This window comes from Prenolepis imparis, unplaced genomic scaffold (assembly GCF_030444845.1).
Source record: "Prenolepis imparis isolate NDT839.2.m4 unplaced genomic scaffold, iyPreImpa1.0 SCAF_13, whole genome shotgun sequence".
Taxonomy (NCBI): Eukaryota; Metazoa; Arthropoda; class Insecta; order Hymenoptera; family Formicidae; genus Prenolepis; species Prenolepis imparis.
This window is the reverse complement of record NW_028141171.1, coordinates 5,509,225-5,525,871: the sequence shown is the minus strand read 5'-3', so window position 1 is coordinate 5,525,871 and position 16,647 is coordinate 5,509,225. Positions and strand designations below refer to the sequence as shown.

At 28.5% G+C, this 16,647-nt stretch overlaps 2 protein-coding genes across 2 annotated transcripts; both read left to right on the top strand.

Annotated features, from left to right (window-relative positions):
* Positions 1-31: 31 nt before the first annotated feature.
* Ergic53 (lectin, mannose binding protein ergic53) lies at positions 32-4,302 on the top strand. The gene is made up of 10 exons (XM_083053427.1): positions 32-256; positions 995-1,051; positions 1,323-1,593; positions 1,721-1,820; positions 1,926-2,037; positions 2,139-2,310; positions 2,386-2,585; positions 2,703-2,899; positions 2,990-3,168; positions 3,247-4,302. The coding sequence occupies exons 1-10, from the start codon at positions 88-90 to the stop codon at positions 3,281-3,283; spliced, it is 1,494 nt and encodes a 497-aa protein (XP_082909553.1). The 5' UTR covers positions 32-87; the 3' UTR covers positions 3,284-4,302.
* Positions 4,303-5,468: 1,166 nt separating this feature from the next.
* Rpl6 (ribosomal protein L6) lies at positions 5,469-7,366 on the top strand. The gene is made up of 4 exons (XM_083052934.1): positions 5,469-5,548; positions 6,147-6,350; positions 6,569-6,842; positions 6,970-7,366. The coding sequence occupies exons 2-4, from the start codon at positions 6,147-6,149 to the stop codon at positions 7,314-7,316; spliced, it is 825 nt and encodes a 274-aa protein (XP_082909060.1). The 5' UTR covers positions 5,469-5,548; the 3' UTR covers positions 7,317-7,366.
* Positions 7,367-16,647: the final 9,281 nt, after the last annotated feature.

Here is a 16,647-nt window from a genome sequence, read left to right as displayed (position 1 = left end):
ATCATCGGAGGTTGTCGGCTTCCACCCGAGGTGACCCGATCAGTCGGTCGACAACCACCGACCCGACGACCGTCGTCGACAATCGCGATGAAGATGGCCGCCGAGGTGAGGTGGCTCCTGGCTTTTCTCCTGTCGTGCGTCGTCCCATTCGTCCGCGGCGAGACGCCGCATCGGAAGTTCGAGTACAAGTACTCGTTCAAGCCGCCGTATCTCGCGCAAAAGGACGGCAGCGTGCCGTTCTGGGAATACGGCGGTAGTAAGTATACCTGTGCATAACCTAATCGCGGTATAACCTAACCGGGGCGCCGACACCTGTCGCTCCGTATGTTGTACCCGTGTGTCAATTTACGTCGATTCACCCCGGTGGAGACAGGTCGTTCTTTTTCTATTTTCTTTTTTCGACCTCCAAAACGAACGCCGCTTTGATCCCGATCTCCCTGATACATCGGGTGATACGTGATACGAAACGCATCGCGATTGCTCCGGGAGCGATCAAAACACGTGTGTACGTACACGTTTCTCTCCCGTGTGTGTACAAAAAAATAATATAAAAGTGATATTTGATCTCGTATTAATCTCTAATCGATATGTTTAATTGATTTTTAAGAATAGATTTGTTAATAATCAGTGAAGATGGCTTTTTAATAGCTTCTTAATTCGATGGAATTTTTCGTTAAAATAAAGTTTATTTTTAATGAAAGAAATGGAAATATATGTACTGAAGTGTTATTCAGTGTTAGGAAAAGATTTTCTTGTATAAGATATTATTTAATAAGATATTCATTATGAAAACATTGCTAAATATGTTGATATTAATAAACATATGTTTTACTTATCTTATCTAAACTACTTATTATTATTTGATATATGTGTTTTTTTATATAATACATTGGTATAAAAACTCAGATATATTTAATGTAAATACATGTAATATATTTGATTAATAGTTTTCTCTCTTTAAAGAAATATTCATTAAAATTTTTAATTATTTTAGATACCATTGCTAATGCAGAAAATGTCAGAGTAGCACCATCACTTAAAAGTCAAAAAGGTTTGTATATAAATCTATGTATATTACAAATTTCTCAATATTAATTTAAAATTTTTCTTAGCAATAAAAACATTACTAAGAAAAGCTTCAATAAATGTATGAGAAAAAAATCTTAAATTTTATTATTATAAAGAAAGAGGCTTAAATATTTAAAATGTAATATTTTTATAATTTCTAACAAATATTTAAAATTTAAATTTAACTGTATTATTAAAATTGACAGTTTACAACAATCTTGCATGAAACTTAAGAAAAAACATTTTGTGTTTAGGTGCAATATGGTCAAAGCAACCAGTAACTTTCGACTGGTGGGAGGTAGACTTAGTATTCCGTATAAGTGGACGGTCAAGGATAGGAGCGGATGGTTTAGCATTCTGGTACACGACTGCCAAAGGTGCCTACAACGGTACTGTCTTTGGCAGTTCGGATCTTTGGACAGGCCTGGGGATTTTCTTCGATTCGTTCGATAACGACAATAAACACAATAATCCATATATCATGGCTATTATCAACGATGGCACAAAGATCTTTGATCATGCAAAGTAAATTATATTTTAATTAAATTATATTAGAATTATATTTTAAATTATATTTTACTTTAGCTTGCACATGCGAAATATTCAAAGTATTTTACTTTATATAATCCTGTTTTATCTCATTTCGAAATAGTGATGGCTCTACGCAACAGTCAGCAGGTTGTTTACGAGATTTCCGCAATAAAGTATTTCATACGAGAGCGCGAATAGAATATTATAAGAATACGTTAACAGTACGTATACTTGAATTTTTTAATAAAATTCTTCTAAAATTCTAATTTTCTAATCTTTATATTTTTATTTCGACATTTCGTCTAATTTGTATATTTCTGTTCAAGTTGCTGTTTCACAATGGTATGACAAACAATGATCAAGATTACGAAACGTGCTTTCGGCTTGATAATATCGTATTACCGAGAAATGGATACTTTGGTGTTTCCGCTGCAACTGGTATGTTAACATAAAAAAAAACATTGAAACGGACGAGAATATATATATATATATATAGTTATTTTATATTGTATTCTTTCTATGCATTTCTATCAATCTAGGTGGCCTGGCCGACGATCATGATATCTTACATTTTCTAACTCTCTCTCTATATCCTCCCGGACAGTTACCAGTTGATGGGCATAAAGTTTCTTTAGAGGAACAGGCTAAGCTTCAACAGGAATACTTAGACTACCAAAAGAAACTAGATGAACAGAAAGAGGAATATCGCAAGTAAGGATACACATTTCTATGAATATCTACAATCGCATTACATAAACCTCAATATTTGCTGCGATATTTTGACAGAGAACATCCAGATAAGTTTAACAAACAGGAATACGAAGAATATTATGAAACCGAAAGCCAAAAGGAATTACGGCAGATATTCAATGGACAGAGTCAGATGTTCGATGCCTTACGTGAACTCAACAGGAAATTAGATGAAATCGTTGGAAGGCAAGAGAGAGCACTGAGTTTAATATCACAAGTTCAAGCGAATCAAGGAGGTAAAGTGCTCGTTATAATTACATTATTATTATAATTTATATCAAAATAACATTATATATTGATAAATTTGATTTAAATTTAATTTAAATTTAATTTTGATTTAATTTATTGATTAGGTGTACAAGTTGTGAACAGTCAACCAGGACAGCAACCTGTAATGATTGACACCATACGCCGACAGGAGGTCGACGCTGTGCTGAATAATCAAAATATCATATTAAATACAGCCAACGAGATTAAGTCCTTCATGGGAGAACTTCATACCAAGACTGAATCTATTCTTAACAATCAAGCGCGCGCTCCTACAGCACAGGTTCATATTATTTACTTGTACCTAAGAATAATAAAATAATAATATCTCACAGAGAACTATCTTATGACATTAATAAATATAATCTCACAGGTTCAGCCAATGGGATACGATCAACAGTCGTTTATGTCAGAAATACGAGATGGGATAAATACGTTGAAAAAAGATAAAATTACAGGAAACGCAGATTGCCCTAATTGTCTAACAACCGGCATGTTCTTACTGTTCATCGCGATACAAATGATAATATTATTGATGTACAGTATTTACCGGTAATTATATATAATAGAGTCTTATGCATACAAATAGAAACACAGATACATAATGCTAATTCTATTTCTACTTTACAGGGACAATAAAGAAGCGCAGATGAAGAAACTTTACTAATGTTCACATTGTTCATGGCCGGAAGTTACAATACATTCTTATTTGTGAATTATGTGACTCAATATTTTTATTACTCGTTATTCATATCCGCATGTTTCTCTCAACATTTGTATAATAAATACATCTTTCATCTTTGTCAGATTGATCTGAAATTGTGCAATCGGGTATTGCTCTACAAGAGGATAAAAAGACGATCTCACATTGATGTGACTCATTATTTTAAATATTTGCATTTAAACGGGAAGCCATCTCCATATATATAACAATGACACAATTACAGTCATTATATTTTGGCAGAATAGAGGAATGAATGGAGGAACAATTACAATTAAAAGTTACTTATAAATGAATAAATCTTATAATTTTAAGAACTATTAAAGATCACGAGATTTCACGATATTTTTTTCTTATATATCGTTATATATATATATTTTTTTTACTGTCGAGATCGTCGCGAGCATGTTTATCATTACGCATAAATTGCTTTAAAAAAATTTCATTTGTAATAGCTGTATCAATTATCTCTTGCGCAACTTTTTTCATGTAAATTTTTGTACGATATTTTGTATTACGTATTTGGTACTTGAATATATATAATTTACATTATTCATAAGAACTGTTTGAGATCATCGACATTCGGCTGCAAATCGTTGCCACTAGTTGGAGTAAAGAATTATACGGTGAACCTTGCAACCGTTATACAATGTGATCATTCGATTATTCCATCAGAGGTAAAATAACATTATGCATCCGAATGTGCATTTGCGTGTACTTTAAAATTTATCTTGTCACATCGTAAAGTTGATCGTATGCAACGACTGTGTTTTTGAAATTATAGCAAGAACTATTGTATATGTATTGTATGTGTGCAAGATGTATGAGTAGTAGTGATAGTATATACAGGAAAATGGGAATTTATAAGTTTGTTCTCTCCACATCATTGCATTTGTAAAAGTTTATTGAATATTGTAAAGATGATATATCTGATAATGAAAATACAAAGATATAAAAACGAGAAAGTGTTTAAAAATATTATGTGAATATATATTAAAATATTTCTACTCTTTCGCGTGTACATATTTAACATTCAATATTTTAATGTAATTGAAAAGTTGTAACTAATTGTAATTATTATATTTGTTTTGTTTTTTTTTTGTAATACTATTATAATGTAATAAGTTAAAAACTGTAATGGAATCTTTCTATATAATTATAGTAAATTGTTATAATTAAAATTATTTTTATAATTAAAATTATTTTTATAATTAAAATTAATTTATTATAATTATTCCAATTTTATCGAAAATAAAATATTTGAAAATAGAGAAAGATTAAGTTTAAAGAAGTTCAACTGCATTCTCTATAGAAAATTATCAAAAAATTATTCTATCATTTTTTTATATTTTAATTTATTGTAACATTATTAAACATTATTAAACATTATTATATAAGGATTTTGCGAGAATAGAAATAAGGGCCGTATGCCTTAGGTAGATACGTGGGTGAATAGTGGGGCGATGACTTGAGGTGCCTTTTCATGCTGACGCTCGACGCTCATTTTTAGCGGCAAAAGATGTCACGTGACCAAAATTGACGAATTGGTATCTTTATTTTTGGTCACGTGACGTCTTTTGACGCTAAAAATGAGCGTCGAGCGTCAGCATGAAAAGGCACCTTTGCGGATTTACGTCGCGGTCTCGATCAAGAGAGAATTCGGGAGAGAACAGGGGCTCGATTCTTGAATTCATTCGCAAGAGAAACGTATGCGCAAATTCGGCTCTTACAGAAAAGTTGCAAGTTGATTGGCTAAAAGCCATGCGATAACCAATCAACTTGCAACTTTTCTGTAAGAGCCGAATTTGCGTATACGTTTCTCTTGCGAATGAATTCAAGAATCGAGCCCCAGAAGCGATTAGCAAGCGAACAAGGTAAGTCGGCCCTCGCGATCATTCTAGATTTAAGGAGAGAGGCCGAGAACAGAAGAGAGATCCTTACAATTAGTTATATTGCAGCATTATTAATAATTGTAAAAGTTATATTAGAGATGTGAAAGCTCTTTATATTGTATGCATATTTTGCGAATTTCTCAAAAGAAATGATGAGATATCTATTTATTCTATTTTCTATTCAATTGTTAATTCGAAATGAAGAAGAGAGTCTCTTTAATTCACATTTCTTTCGATAGGGAACGCTTGTGTAGAATAACACGTGGCTCCGTCTGGAAGGCGATCTTCACCGACCTTTCACGCTGCCGCTCGCTTTACGGTAAGATTACGATAAACAATTTCACATAATCGAAGAAATCCGATTGTTATATCTAAAATAAATTGAATTTCGTGTACAAATATCGTGTGCTGTGAGTTCGATTTATTAGGGCGACTTTATATTTTCGCGATATCAAACGCTAATTTTATTTTTATACCAAATATCATATGTATGGTTTCGACATTTCGAGGATTAAACATATAATAACGTTTATATTTTTCGGATTTATAGAATATAATTTATACAGATTTTAGTTTTTAATAAATTGCACCTATATTACTTTTATACACTTTTGTATTTGTAACGTGAGGAAAGCATAATCTGATATAACCTGTAAATCGTAATGCTGGTATCTGTGATTAGAATTTCTAGTAGCAATATTGCTACTGTCTCGTTTTTTACATATGTCAATCGATTCTATACAAATATCATTTATAATTATTCTTCTTTTTGCACTCAGTTATTGTTATTATTGTTATTAATGTATTGTAAGCGTGATATATATCTAATCTATATATTTATAATTATATTATAAATATTGTTTAATTTAAAAAAAAATATTGTTTTTATTGATTAAACCTAAAAAAAATGTTTACAGATGGCAGATACAAAAGTGCAAACTCCGGAGAAGAAAGCTGCACCTGCTGCTGCGGCTAAAAAAGACGCAAAGAGCAAGGGAAAACCTTCAAGGGGAAACCCAAGAAATTATGATTTAGGAAATGGTGTTTATAGATTCAGTCGTACACGTATGTACCACAAAAAGGCTATCTATAAATTCCTGGGTAAGAAGACTCCGAAGAAGGTACATATTTGTCATTTATTACTATTTTATTATTAAGTTAAAAGAAAAGAGACAACTATCAGATAATTTTTTGAAAAATATATTTTTTGTTAAAGTAATGAAATGGTAACTTATAGCTGAAAATATATTATAAAAATTTAATTGAAGATTTTGACTCATATTCTAATTCTAAATAATTAAGTCCATTTTGTATACTGATGATAAATTTATTGTTACAGCCCAAGCCATCGACACCATTGACTATCGAAAAGAAGATAGGCGGTGACAAAAATGGGGAGAAACGTATTGTGCTTTTAAAAAAGAGACGCGCAAGCTACCCTACCGCTGATCCAGTCACTGTACATCATTCTAAAAAATGTTTCCATGAACATAGTCGTTATCTACGACCTACCCTGACACCTGGAACAGTATGCATTCTGTTAGCTGGACCTCACAAAGGAAAGAGAGTTGTCTTCTTGAAACAATTGAAGAGTGGTTTACTTTTGGTCACAGGTATGTTAAGATTATTAAATCTTACAATATTCGACAATATTCGATCTATTAAACATTCGATACAGTTTAACCTCTTAACAACAAGTATTGTCGAACTTAATTATAATTTCTAATTGTTAACAAACAGGACCATTCCTGATCAATGCCTGTCCCTTGCGAAGAGTCAGCCAGAATTACGTGATTGCCACCTCCACGAAGCTGGATTTCTCTGGCATTCAGTTGCCTAAGCGTATAAATGATGATTACTTCAAGAGGAAACGTGACAAGCGTGCCAAGAAAGAGGAGGGTGATATCTTTAGCAAGAAAAAGGAGGAGTACAAACCGAGCGATCAGAGAAAAGCTGATCAGAAAATAGTTGACAAACTAGTGATTGATGCCGTCAAGAAACACCAAGATAAAAAATTGCTATTCACTTATTTGTCAGCAATGTTTGGTCTGCGAAGCAGTCAGTATCCACACCGAATGAAATTTTAATTCTTGGCATTGAACTTTTCAAATAAAAGAAATAAAGATAAAATCTCAAATCCCTGTGTCTTGTTTTTTATCTTTTGCTTGATAGTATTTAATATCCTGTGTCATACTATTTTTTTACTATTGAATCATGAAGATTATTATACTCATTATATCTTATAAAACTTGAGATGACTCGTAGATAAACAAAAGAAATAAATTTTATCGATAGTAATCGTTACAACTTCTAACAGATAAAGATAAATTTAAATGGAATCGTATAATATAGAAACAGAGTTTGTGTATATTTTTATCTAAATTTATATCATAATCAGTCTCAATAAGTATCAATGCATGTATATCTCATACACTTATTGTATTCATGACAGTTTTAATTTGTAGTATTTCTTGTCAAATCGTGTTTGCTTTAAACACCGAATCAATCTATCAAAATAATTCAAAACTTAAAATTTGGAAAAAATGTTTGAATAGCTTGTTTTTAATTTTGTTTTATCTCTTACCAAATTATATTTTTTTTCACACAGATAAAGTCCACTTTAAACAATTATCAAATTTGGAACGAATTTTTATTTATAATTTTATATATCGTATAATACAGAAAATACATTTAAAGAAATAAAATATATATCACATATACAAATACATTAGAATATGCAGTATATAAAATTATAAACAGAAATCTGTCTTGAAATTTGTTACAAATTATAAATCGGATTTTATGTAAATTCATTATATCAGGGCAACACAAAAAAGTGAAAACTCACATTTTTGTCTCTATAAAAAAAATACATGATTGTTATTCAAATTTAAAAAATTAAATTTGCAATTTACTGTTAATTTTATTTTTTCCGGATTATGTAGTAAACTTTCGTATAGCTAATTTTATATCGCAGTAAAAAAATTTTATATCGTAATAAAATAATTATGACAGACCTCGTAAATTACAATGTGTACTGTCAATTTAATAACTTATACCATTAATGTTCAATTATATGTGTAACTCATATATATATATATATATATATATATATATATATATATATATATATCACGACGATAAATATTGAGATGCATTTTTTGCATAATATATATATTCATATTTAATCGAGTAAGAATAATCGAAGTAATATAAATCCAAATAAAAATTACAGCTTCTCGTATATCGATCTTTAAGGATATTTGTCACTAATTACAATTTAAAAAATTATTATATATTGTCCTTAAAAATCGCTACAAAACTCTAATTTTTAATTTGTGTGTGTATTATTTATATCACTTCGATTCTTACTCGATTAAAAAAATGTATTACGCGAAAAATACGTTTAGGGATTTATCATCGAGATATAATATAATTACAAATATATTAATTGTAAAAGCTAATAACTCATTAATAATTTTATCATATAAAAAATAGTTTTATCTGATATCGATCGCGATTGTATATAGAGAAGGATCTTTTTACAATTAGTGTGTAACCATATAGTATTATGCGATGATAGATCTCGAAATACATTGCACACGTGCATGCATTATGCGACCATCTTATTGTAAACATTATCAGGATAATCTATCCCTTTCTAAAAAAAGGCATGTTATTGACATTGTTGTCGCTTTTCTGCGATACTAATTGGCTGTCTCGATTCGCGTTGTACATTATATTCATAGCATCAAGCAGCTGTCATCGCGAGAGTTAGCAGTATGTTTGTACAGTTTGTCCAAAATAAAATAAAATAAAATAAAAAGTATTATAATATATTATATTACTTAAAATATATTATTATTTTAATTATAATAATATATTGTAAATAAAATAATATGTTATAATATATAGTTATAATATATGTATATTTTATCCGCGATTAATATTTTTTGACGCAGAAATCAGTTAATAACTGTCAAAAATATAAATCGAATTTAAAATATTAAAACATATTATTATTTTATTTTATTTTATTTTGGACAAACTGTCAAACTGCTAACCCTCGCAATGACAGCCTCGATGCTATGAATATAATTTACAATGCATATTGAGGCAGCTAATCAACATCACAAAAAAGAGGCAACTTTTAGGCAGCTTGCAAATATAGAATTATGCGCGATTGCATTTTAAAATCAATGGACTATTTTATTCTCAATTTAGCGTCAATATCTCATAAATGATTAATTTAACGCTGCTATATCCTTTCGCGTATATATTACAGATTGTTTCGAAATACACTGTGCACAGAGATGAAAATAAAGTTGAAAAAATATCTATTTTCCGAAAAATTTGGAAATTGTTTGACGTCTCTTCTTTCAGCGACAAGAAGAATTTTCGCAAAAAAAAGGAACACTCGATCCATAAGCTTAAAATTAAAATTTCACAGTACAGATTATATATATATATATATAAACTTGCGAGAATTGACTTGACATACCTTTTTTAAAAAAGGCCTAGAACAACACAAGCTCGCGCAACGCGCGCACTATTCTTCAAATTTATTTATGTTAAAAAGAATTATACAGAAATCAGCTGATAACTGTCAAAAAATATTAATCGAGTTTAAAGTCCTATAACATTTTATTTAAAACATATTATTATTTTAATTTTCATAACATAATATTATTTTAAAATTTATTTAGCAAATTAACGCTTTAATCAGCTGATGTATGTCAAAAATATTAATAAAGCGTAAATTGGCTAATTAAAATTTAAAATAATAATAAATTATAAAAATTAAAATAGTAATATGTTGAAAATAATAAATTATAATGCTTTATCTAGGATTAATATTTTTTCACAGTTATCAGCTGATTTCTGCGTCAAAAAATATTAATCGCGGACAAACTATACATATATTATAACATATGATTTTATTTACAACATATTATAATTATAATAATATATTTTAAGTAATATAATATGTTATAATACTTTATCCGCAATTAATATTTTTGACAGAAATCAGCTGATTAAAACGTTAATTTGTTAATTAATTTTAAAATAAGAATATGTAATAAAATTTATCAAATAATATGCTTTAAATAAAATGTTATAGTACTTTAAACTCGATTAAAACTTTTTGACATTTATCAGCTGATTTCTGTCAAAAAATATTATTCGAGTTTAAAGTATTATAACATATTATTTATAACATTATTATTTTAATTTTTATAGCATATTTTTATTTGGGCAAGAACATATGTATTTAGATTAAAAAATTAACTCCAGCACGATTATTTAAATATCTCATATTACTTATATGTGTCATATTTAAAAAATTATGTCATTAAAGCAAATGAGCTGGGGTTATTCTAATCGTTTTAATATCTTATTTGGGCAAGAATATATGTATTTTGATTAAAAAATTATTCATATATATTCATAAAAAAATTATTCATACATATTCATATATATGCATAAACATAAATGTACATACATATTCATATATATGCATAAACATAAATGTACATACATATTCATATATATGCATAAACATAAATGTACATACATATTCATATATATGCATAAACATAAATGTACATACATATTCATATATATGCATAAACATAAATGTACATACATATTCATATATATGCATAATCATAAATGTACATACATATTCATATATATGCATAAACATAAATGTACATACATATTCATATATATGCATAATCATAAATGTACATACATATTCATATATATGCATAAACATAAATGTACATACATATTCATATATATGCATAAACATAAATGTACATACATATTCATATATATGCATAAACATAAATGTACATACATATTCATATATATGCATAAACATAAATGTACATACATATTCATATATATGCATAAACATAAATGTACATACATATTCATATATATGCATAAACATAAATGTACATACATATTCATATATATGCATAAACATAAATGTACATACATATTCATATATATGCATAAACATAAATGTACATACATATTCATATATATGCATAAACATAAATGTACATACATATTCATATATATGCATAATCATAAATGTACATACATATTCATATATATGCATAAACATAAATGTACATACATATTCATATATATGCATAAACATAAATGTACATACATATTCATATATATGCATAATCATAAATGTACATACATATTCATATATATGCATAATCATAAATGTACATACATATTCATATATATGCATAAACATAAATGTACATACATATTCATATATATGCATAAACATAAATGTACATACATATTCATATATATGCATAAACATAAATGTACATACATATTCATATATATGCATAAACATAAATGTACATACATATTCATATATATGCATAATCATAAATGTACATACATATTCATATATATGCATAAACATAAATGTACATACATATTCATATATATGCATAAACATAAATGTACATACATATTCATATATATGCATAATCATAAATGTACATACATATTCATATATATGCATAATCATAAATGTACATACATATTCATATATATGCATAAACATAAATGTACATACATATTCATATATATGCATAAACATAAATGTACATATTTTAAGATAAAATCCTCTGTGTTTATTACTTACAAAATATTATAATTTTAATTATAATAATATGTTGTAGATATGTAAATAATATTATACGAGTATGTTATAATATATTCTTTTAATATAAACTTATTTGTCCGCGATTAATATTTTTTGAAAAAAGCAGCTCATAACTGTCAAATATATTAATCCAATTTAAAATATTAAAACATATATTATTATTTAATTTAATTTAATTTTGGATAAACTGTCAAACTGCTGATCCTCGCGATGATTGTCAACAATAATTGCGGGAATCGATTTAACATGTTTTTTTTTAGAAAAGGACTAGAACAACACAAGCGCGCGTTATTCTTCAATTTTATGTTAAAAAGAATGATACAGAAATCAGCTGATATAACTGTCAAAAAATATTAATCGAGTTTAAAAAGTACTATAACATTTTATTTATAACATATCATTATTTTACTTTTTATGTCATAATATTTTTTTAAATTTTAACTAACGCTTTATTAGTATTTTTTGACAGAAATCAGCTGATTAAAGCGTTAATTTGTTTGCTAATTAAATTTTAAAATAAGAATGTGTTATAAAAATTAAAATAATATGTTTTAAATAATATGTTATAATTTTCCTTAAACTCGATTAATATTTTTGACAGTTATCAGGTGCTTTCTATCAAAAAATATTAATCGCAGATAAGGCATTATAACATATTATTTACAACATATTTCCATTTAAATTTTTATAACCTATTATTTTAAAATTTAATTAGCAAATTAACGATTTATTAGTATTTTTTGATAGAAATTAGCTGATTAAAATGTTAATTTGTTAATTAAATTTTAAAAGAATAATTAGTAATAAAAATTATAAAATAATGTTTTAAATAAAATGTTATAGTATGTTTAAACTCGATTAATATCTTTTGACAGTTATTAACTGATTTCTGTGAAAAAATATTAATCGAGTTTAAAGTACTATAACATTTTATTTAAAACATATTATTACTTTATAATTTTTATTACATACTATTATTTTAAAATTTAATTAACAAATTAACGCTTTAGTCAGCTGATTTCTGTCAAAAAATATTAATCAAGTTTAAACAAACTTTATATAAAAATATCATTCTTTTTATATAAAATCGAAGAATGGCGCACGCGTAGCGTGCGCTTATGTTGTTCTAGTATAATAAAAGCAGCATGAAAAATATTTCAAGAGAATTGCATTTTCAAAAACTCATCAAGTTTTTTCCTTCTTTTGTTCTCCGTATAAAAGCATAGTCGATAATTAGATCAAAAGGGATGAGATAAATTAAAACTTACTATAGCTCGTTCTCAGTCTTTACAAATAATTGGTATACAATTCATAAACGCAACCACGTGTCGTAGATGACTTTTGATGAGAAATAAAATTTTAATTGTGATCTAACAATAAGTTGTTAATTTGATAAATTTAAGAAATTTCAAAATAAATTTTTAGGTATTGATACAGCTGATTAAATGAATATGAGCTGATAAAAGATGACACAATTGTACTAATTCTTAAAATACGATAAAATAAGGTTTTTCAGAATAAAGAGAAATAAATAGAGATATTATAAAGCAAACAAAAAATTCATCGCTTATACATTTCGACAGTATACATTGTATGCAGAATATTTTTGTATCAAGTAGACACCAGCCTACAAATTCTTTTATTGTATATACATAATTTATATATGCGCAGTATAGTGTCCGCGGCAACAAAGTATCGATTTTTAATATTTTAAGACGAGCCAAAAATTCATCGATTATACATTTTAATAGTACATTCATTGCAGAATATTTTGATATTAAGCAGACACCAGCGTACAAATTCTTTTATTTAATATGCATAATTTAAATATGCGCCGCATAGTGTCCGCAGCGACCCAGTGTCGATTTTTAATATTTAAAGGCTAGCCAAAAATTCATCGCTCGTATATTTCGATGGATTTTTGACTCGTCTTAAAATATTAAATGTCGACAATATTGATCGACTTTTATCGATAAAAGAAGATCCAGAATATGGGCCTATGTCGCCGCGGACCCTATGCGGCACATTCTTATATTATGCATATTAAATAAAAGTATTTGTACGCGAGTGTCTGCTTGTGGTATCAAAATATTCTGCAAACAATGTACTATCAAAATATACAACAAATAAATTTTTGACTCGTCTTAAAATATTAAAAGTCGACACTATGTCGCCGCGGACCCTAAGTGGCGCATTCTTATATTATGTATATTAAATAAAAGAATTTGTACGCTTGTGTCTGCTTGATACCAAAATATTCTGCATACAATGTACTGTCGAAATAAACAAAAGATGAATTTTTGGCTCGCCTTAAAATATTAAATATCGATACTTTGTTGCCGCGGACCCTATATTGCGCATACATAAATTAAGTATATTAAATAAAAGAATTTGTAGGCTCGTATTTGTTTGGTATAAAAATAATGTTTTTGTACCAAGCAGACACCAGCCTACAAATTCTTTTATTGTATATACATAATTTATGTATGCGCAGTACAGGATCCGCGGCAACAAAGTATCGATATTTAATATTTTAAGGCGAGCCAAAAATTCACCTTTTGTTTATTTCGACAATACATTGTTTGTAGAATATTTTGGTACCAAGTAGATACCAGCCTACAAATTCTTTTATTGTATATACATAATTTATGTATGCGCAGTATAGAATCCGCGGCAACAAAGTATCAATGTTTAATATTTTAAGACCAGTCAAAAATTCATCACACTCAATCGCGATTTATATGAGAAAACTATTTCTCATAACAGAATGATTAAGTTATTAATTTTAAGTTATTAATTTTTACAATTAATGTGTTACTTTATGTATCGAGAAAGTAGATCTCGAAACACATTTTTCGCGTAATATATTCATTTAATCGAGTAAATATAGAAGTGACATAAATCCAAATTAGAAATTAAGATTTTGTGGCAATATTTAAAAATAATATAATTATCTCTCTAAGGTTAATTAGAATCGCAAATATATTTCGTTCGATGTTTTATCGCATTCAATTTTTCGACGATCTAAATATAATAAAAATATATCAAGACTTTTATATTACTTTATTTATCTCATTCACATTTGCTGTTACAAAAAGTTAATGATATATATATATATATATATATATATATATATATATATCAAACAATAAAATTATTTAGGAATTCATTATAAATTTTTATAAACACACATTAGTTAAAATTATGTATCATTTATTTAAAACATTTTCTTTATTTTTCGCTACGGATAAAATAGTTATGAAATTAACATGAGTTCACAGTTGACTAGTGCGTTTCTAAGAAACATTTCTAGATTGCATTTAAGATAAAAAAGACGATGTTTATCTTTCTCTTGTTTTATTCTTACGATGTCGTCTTTATGTCGCGCAAATGTTGCGCAAGCATGTTCCCATTTTCTTATATGTATTCTCTGATGGAGATTTACGTGGATGCGAATTTGAAATGCGCCATTGAACAACGTTTCGCATTTGCGCGATATCTTTTCGGTGGAGCGGTTTTTTTATTAATCTATGTACCAATTAAAAAAGTACATGACTAGAAATATACATATATATTTTCTATGTCCAAGAAAACCCTATTGTGTACGTCTCAGCAATATATCGACAAAGAGAACAAAAGTCACTCTTTTTTTGCAAAATCTCACCCCCGCTATACTCGGAGCTTCCATATCTGCAAGGTTTCGTCCGGATAAAACGTTACAGCCCTCTTGGCCAAGACGAGACCAATAGAATCACGATCTCGGTGGCGCAGAATCCGCGCAATTCATCCCTCGATTCTCGCATCCAAGCCCGATTGGCTGAGGACCAGTCCAATCGGATTTCACCCGTTATTGATCCTGGTGGTAGAATTGTTGAAAGTTTTTTTTTATTGGCCAGAGTTGTAAAGTGTTTTATGGCCAACGTAAAACGATCCGCCGCGTTATACGGATGGTTGTGGTGAGTTATTAAAATTGCTCGGGACGCCTCGATGCGTCCGTGAATTAATGGACGCGATTTCTCGAGACGATCGACTAAGAGATCGCTTGAATTACCCTGTTCACAAGTATTATTACTTCTGTCGTTGGTGCAAAAATTGCATCTTCGAAAAATATCCGGCGAAAGCTTTTATTTGACTTCTACGAGAGAAACGCTAACAAAGATCGGTTAAATATTGCTGTCCTCGAAATTGAGATCGCATATAAATTATGTTTTCAAAAAATATCTGATTGTAAAATGTGCAGAGGGATTTGAGGAAATTTCGAGATCGAAACTAGAATATAAATGTTTCAATTTTAATATCAGTCATTTTCTGAAATATCGTTATATATATAATAATATCATTACATTCTTTCTTTCAATCATATCCCGTACAAAGTGTCACTAATATAAATTCGTTGTAACTTTTTTATGAGAGAGAATAAAGTATATGTTTGCGTACGATGATGGTTGTCATTGTAACGAAATGGATTTACGAGGCAAGGGTAGAAGCGGGATGTTTCCCTTGAAATAACAGTTTACAGAAAAATTAGCGGCACTTCACTATGCAAACAAGCGTCAATCGTATCCTCCCCTCGTGAAACTAATAGTGCAAAGTTCCCTTCAATGTTGGAGGACAAAAAAAACTTACGCAAACACTTCTATTGTTCGTGGAAAAAGATACGAGCTTTTTTTAACGGCCGCAAAGTGCAGATGTGCGTTTTTCCACGTTTG

Bases quoted from the DNA above. Each gene is read 5' to 3' on its own strand.
- Ergic53 (XM_083053427.1), top strand. From the start codon at position 88: ATGAAGATGGCCGCCGAGGTGAGGTGGCTCCTGGCTTTTCTCCTGTCG. The intron at 257-994 runs GTAAGTATACCT...TAATTATTTTAG, and splicing joins GTTCTGGGAATACGGCGGTA to ATACCATTGCTAATGCAGAA. The intron at 2,900-2,989 runs GTTCATATTATT...ATAATCTCACAG, and splicing joins CGCGCGCTCCTACAGCACAG to GTTCAGCCAATGGGATACGA.
- Rpl6 (XM_083052934.1), top strand. From the start codon at position 6,147: ATGGCAGATACAAAAGTGCAAACTCCGGAGAAGAAAGCTGCACCTGCT. The intron at 6,351-6,568 runs GTACATATTTGT...TTATTGTTACAG, and splicing joins GTAAGAAGACTCCGAAGAAG to CCCAAGCCATCGACACCATT. The intron at 6,843-6,969 runs GTATGTTAAGAT...GTTAACAAACAG, and splicing joins TGGTTTACTTTTGGTCACAG to GACCATTCCTGATCAATGCC.